The sequence below is a fragment of the Ascaphus truei genome, chromosome 2 (genome assembly GCF_040206685.1).
Source record: "Ascaphus truei isolate aAscTru1 chromosome 2, aAscTru1.hap1, whole genome shotgun sequence".
Classification (NCBI taxonomy): Eukaryota; Metazoa; Chordata; class Amphibia; order Anura; family Ascaphidae; genus Ascaphus; species Ascaphus truei.
The window spans coordinates 422,016,499-422,022,498 of NC_134484.1; the positions used below are offsets into that span (position 1 = coordinate 422,016,499).

At 37.9% G+C, this 6,000-nt stretch overlaps 1 protein-coding gene across 1 annotated transcript in view; it reads left to right on the forward strand.

Annotated features, from left to right (window-relative positions):
• Positions 1-5,194, forward strand: part of YME1L1 (YME1 like 1 ATPase) — a 42,971-nt gene extending 37,777 nt beyond the window's left edge. The window contains exons 18-19 of the mRNA XM_075587651.1: positions 78-164; positions 1,372-5,194. Coding sequence (XP_075443766.1) covers positions 78-164; positions 1,372-1,515 — 231 coding nt within the window. The 3' untranslated portion in view covers positions 1,516-5,194. The remainder of the gene's footprint in view (positions 1-77; positions 165-1,371) is intronic.
• Positions 5,195-6,000: the final 806 nt, after the last annotated feature.

Genomic DNA, 6,000 nt, shown 5'->3' on the forward strand with positions numbered 1-6,000 from the left:
GTTTAGTGTTAGAATATAACAAGACTTCTGTTTTACGTCCTGTCCTCATGAGTTGTCCCGCGGTCTGCTTTCCACAGCTCGGTGTCATGACTTACACTGATAAAGTAAAAGTGAGCCCGGAAACTCAAGCCGCTATTGAGCAAGAAATCAGGGTGCTTCTGAAGGTAAGGATTCCATGATGAAATAGTATATCCATAACAATGATAACTTTTAGAAGAGATGCTGTGACATGACATTTTTTAACTTAATCATATTGGCTTCTTCACAAGTCTGGTGCTTAATATGGCTTTTTTTAACTCCCCTCCACCCTTCTCCCTCCCCCTCCACCCTTCTCCCTTCCCCACTTCGCCCCCCCCCCCCCCCCAACCACCACATTCTAAATGGTTACTTATTTATCTTTATCTTGTATGAAACTACAAGAAACAGGTGGTCCCTGGGATTGAACCACAGTTCTCAAATCCCGGGGACCCTGATTACTGAGATATTTAATAGTTTACTTTTGCTAGTACTTGTAAGGGAAAACGAAGATGAATGCAGGTTCACCCAATCAGAAACTGTAATGTCATCTCACAATATTATGGCTTTCTATTGGTTGCCAGAGTGAGGCTGATACCAGTGACAATATTTTTCCTCCTGGACAAGAATTATCGTAAGAGAATTTCAACATTTAAATATCTCCAGGACTAGAGAATCCGTGTGACAGCTCCATGGTTCGACTCAATATGGTATCCCTTGTTTCAGATAAAAAAATTTAAAAAAGTGTGTGTGTGTATAAAACGAGCAGCATGGATTGCTGCTTTAAGATGTGTAACTGCAATAAAGCAAAACGTTCATCCTATTAAAGGACACTGCAAGAAACTGCTGTGCATTTCATTCACCTTTTGAGTATTCTCAAACTGATTAGACCTACGACTATGCAGAACTGGGGGAAGGGGAGAGAAGGGAGAGAGTTCCCGCATCAGCTTGAAGTAATAATGAAGTAAATGATATAGTCAAAGAATCTCATCAGGTGCCAAAAGGGATAAGGGGTCATAAGCAAAAAACAAACAGAAAGATTCCCTCATGAATGCACTCAGACGGATGAAATGGATAAATGAGTAATGATAAAAGTAATTTATTAAATAATAAAAATAAATTTGTATAGAGGGGTATGGTAAGAAGACCGGGGTGGTCTTGGACCTTCTTACCATACCCCTTATCATTACTCATTAATCCATTTCATCCGTCTGAGTGCATTCATGAGGGAATCTTTCTGTTTGTTTTTTTACCTACGACTATGCATCAGTCTTTAAAAGTAATTCCATTTGTTTTACACTAGTCCAATAGAAACACAAGGCAATGAAGTACTTTATTCATATTTTTTTTTTCCAGGACTCCTACGAACGGGCAAAGCTCATCTTGAAAACTCATGCCAAGGAGCATAAAAATCTTGCTGAAGCTTTACTAATGTATGAAACATTGGATGCCAAAGACATTCAGATGGTCCTAGAAGGAAAGAAGCTGGAAACTAGATGATCTCTTCCCTTCTGTTAGTAGTACTTGGTAGCTTAAAGGACTATGAGTTTCTCATTGTGTTATTGTCACTTTGTAGCACATTAATTCTTGATATTAATTTACACACTTTATTTTGGGTTTGCCAAAATATTCCCAAGTTTAGATATATACATATATATTTTTCATTGTTTAATATTTAACTCCATTGATGTTAAAGTAGGCACTTCATGCAAACCAGAGGTTCCTGTTCAACAAATAATTGGTGACGTGTGAAAGATTAACATAGGAATAACTTGGTAGTAGCCTTGTAAGCATTGCACAGTTTCCAAACTGCATCATGGAGATGTTAAGTTGCTTTTCTGACATTGCTATACTGTATGTACATCGCACGTCGATCAGTAATTCATGTTCTGTGTTGTATATGGCCACCTAATGCTCTGTTTAGCTACTGCCACCAGTCAGTGTTCATTTGCTAGTGGTTTTGCACAGGTGCATAGTTGCGCTTACCAGGCTTATTTCCCTGCCTATTTAATAGGCAGTGGCATTATTGTAGCTCTGGTGCATGGTGGGAATATGGTTCATCAGACGATAGTCTCTTAGTGACTACACGTTTTTTTTAATCACAACCTTATTACTTGCACAACATATCATGCCTGCTGTAAGTAAATATCTCACAAGCTTTGAAGTGGTCAAATGCTGTATTCGGTGATCATGAGCAAATCCCTCCGATGAGGTGATTTTGTCTAAACATTCTTCCTTAAGCTTTCCTCAGGTCCATGTTAAGGGTTTGTCACAAACGTTTTTGTCAAACTATTGACTCATAATAATGGGGCAGCTTTGGAGACTTCAACCTTAAGTGCTATTATCTCTGTATCTTCATACTCATCAGCAATTTGTGAGACTGATGTCATTTAATCTAATTGTATTCACAGTCTTGGGCAGTGGTGTTAAAAAAAAAAAAAAAACCCCACATTTGTTTCTCCTTTTAGAAATGTGTTTAAAGACACCAATGCTAGAACGCAACGTAAATTGCACTGTGTAAAGTAATCTGGGAGTTGAAGTAAAAGCAGTAAAATTCCCAGCATCTCCCAAAAAATTAACATTTTATTAATGTAATATGGCACTCAGGAGTTTGCTTTTAATATTGGTTAATACCAATATGCATTGATGTGCCTACTTCTGTGGCATTGTAACCACTTGCATAGTATGATGTAGCTTTGTTTAAAATATTGGCCATATTCATGTGCTCTGCTCTGGATCCAACAAGAGATAACAAGAATAGTGTTAGGCCTTTGAAAATGTTACATAAGTTACCCAAGAATGCTAACCTTATCGATCTAACAGAGGGTAGGAATATTGCGGATTTAAAGGCCCTCTTTTTGAAACGATATTTTGGTGTTTTCAGAACACCTTTTGTGTAGCAGTTGGGGGTTCTGCAGTAAAGTGCGTTGGGCATGAACTCATGGAAACTGACTTGAATGGGAGTTACTGCGCATTCGTGCCTGATTTTAAGGATGTAATCAGTATGCTGTGAAACTGCTCCTCAGAACTGGAGAAGAGAAGCGCTTCATTCAGATAAATGGGGCTAACCTCTCCTGCAGCAAAGGGAAGCCGCTTCACAACATATTAAATAAGGGCATTTTGTGTGTTCTGCCTCTGTACAGTATATTTGTTTTTTCTCTAGCTTCAGTTTCCTGGATTCAGTCACCAGGTTTGTTTGATTAAGAGTAGCCATTTTTTCACTTACTTATTACATAATTGTTGCTTTTTAAACGTTAGTTTTGATATTGCCTGAAGCAATCACTTCAAAACTCCAGCCATCATCTCTACAACAAGGACAAGTATCTTTACCGTTGCCCCATCTCTCTTACTGGAGGACTGCTGATTTGTTGAATGTTTTCCTTGGATATGCAAATAAAATCTTGAGCAAAACATTAGACATGCGAGTGACCTTTTGAAAATGTTTTTTTTATTTTTTTTTTCCCCATTTGGCTTGGTTTTTTTATTTGATCGGATGCTGTAATCTACTTGTGCAGCTCTTTACTTTGCAGTGTATTTCATACCTACATGGCACTGAAGTGGATCTAAAACAAAATTATGTGTTCCTCTTTGTAAGTGATCTGTTCATTTCAGTTGCACAGTGATTATTTACATTACGCTTGTTTTTTTTTTTTATAAACTTGGCAGTACAGCGACGAGCTATTTAACATAGACGTTCCTTTACCAGAGCAAAACCTGGCAATGTTACACAGTGCAAAGTTTTTTTTTTTTTTTTTTTCCTTTCTTGATTGTAGAGTTTAAATGTTATGACTGTGTTGGATTTCTTTTGAAATGTTACTGTAAGCAGAGTTCAGCTGCAAAATTGGGTAGGCAATGTGACCCTATTATGCATTGCAACTTCTAGACATCCTGCTTCCTGTGCTTTTTTTATTATCTTTTAATTTTTTTTTTTTTTTTTTTCAAAGTTCAGAATGTAATCAAAAAAAATATTCCGACTTGTGTAAATTGAGGTGTATGAAACATATTTAAGAATGTAAATAAATTGAACATCTTAAGGCAAATGTTATCTTGGTTTTTGTCCAGTATTTTTATATACCATGTCCTATCCACATGAAGATCTCTCCCTTGTGAAATGGTGACAACGTCTTACAAGCTCCACGCTTTCTATCATAATTCCCCCCGTTAGTGCTGGATGAATTGTGTGGCTCGAGGCACATCTCTCAGCTTATGGTGGCCTTGCCCCAAAAATTTCCCAACTTTGGATTCATAGTTCTTCAAGATTTATAGTGATTATTTCACAGACTATGACCACTTCCAGACCCAAATACTTATGGTACTTTTGATCTCTGACCCCACTATTGCATACAAAAAAGCACTTGATTCAATCCTGTCATGTTACTCGCACACGTTAAATCACTTCCCATTATCCCTCCCGATATTGTCTTCGTTACACTAGAAGTTGCCAGTCTGTACACAGTCATCCCCCACAAAGACGGCCTTAAATCCATAAAATCTCTCATTACGGATAATCTGCTCTTCACTGGTCCTCCCATAGAATTTTTTTTTTTCTCTCCTTACTGGACTTTGTCACACAGCTACCTTAGATTGGAGAGTACATACTACCTGCATGTCTCTGGGGTTAAATGTACTTTTGTTATTATGGTCTGAAGGAGAGTGATGTCTCGGTACATTACCATTCTGTGCTATGCACTTATTTTTTTATAAAATATTTTACCAGGAAGTAATACATTGAGAGTTACCTCTCGTTTTCAAGTATGTCCTAGGCATAGAGTTATGATGCAAATACATAGTTACATAAGGAAACAGGGTATACATTATATACAAGACATTGCATGCACAGTTAAACATAATATATATTATAGGCGTATGTAACAGTTACAGACCAGTTAAAATGTGAGACCGCTTTAGTTTTGTAAGAACTTAGACTGGTGGCGGCTGTGAGAGTCTCTGTTAGATTGTTCCAGTTTTGGGGTGCATGGTAAGAGGAGGAGGAGGAGTGGCCGGATACTTTGCTGAACCTTGGGACCATGAACAGACTTTTGGAGTCAGATCTCAGATGTTAAAGCTGCAGTTCAGTCAATATCCTGCATGTGTGTTTTTTTTAATAAATCAGTTCTGTACTGTGAGAAAATACTTGTAGCATTTTCTTTTTTTTTTAATAAACTACTTTGAAAGACAATTTTTAATGTGTTCTAATGTAATGGGCATTTTTGTTTCTATAGCAACCCTTTAGAAAGGCACAACCCCTTCCTTTTCTGTAACAGGCTCTGGCACACCCCTTTGTGAGTCCTGCCCCCTCCACAGCCGTGCACGTGCATGAGCACAAATGTATCAGTCATTGCCTGGTCACATGATCTTCCCCACAGAACTGACAGAGCAAAAGCAGCAGAAAAGAAGAGTAGTTCAGAATTAATTAATTAAACCATATTTCATTGCACTTGTGTAGTTAATGTTAAATATTAACAACTCATTTAAAATCAAATCTGTATATATATCATACTGTAAACAATATGTATATTTAATTTTGTGTGAATGTGTACAATTCAATGTGTGAGTTATTAAAATTAATAATGGCTTGTTCTTATATAGCGCTGCTAGTTTTACATAGCACTTTACAGAGACATTTTGCAGGCACAGGGCCATGCGGAGCTTAGGTGTGTATGTATGTGTGTGTATGATATAGATATATATGCGCACGCACGCATATACATGCACACATACACATATACACACACACACATGAACATGCGCATGCAAACATGCGCACATGCACATGAACATGCGCACACGCACACATACATGCACAAACGCATACATATACACGCACACATAAACATGCGCACACATACATAGACACACACACACACAGTGTTACATGTGTAACGGGTATTCCACCCCACCCAATCGCATATATAGTGTGGGTGAGTAGAACATGCGGTGTTACCGGTGTGGTGCGTATACCTGCAGGCTCACAGGAGGTCTGAG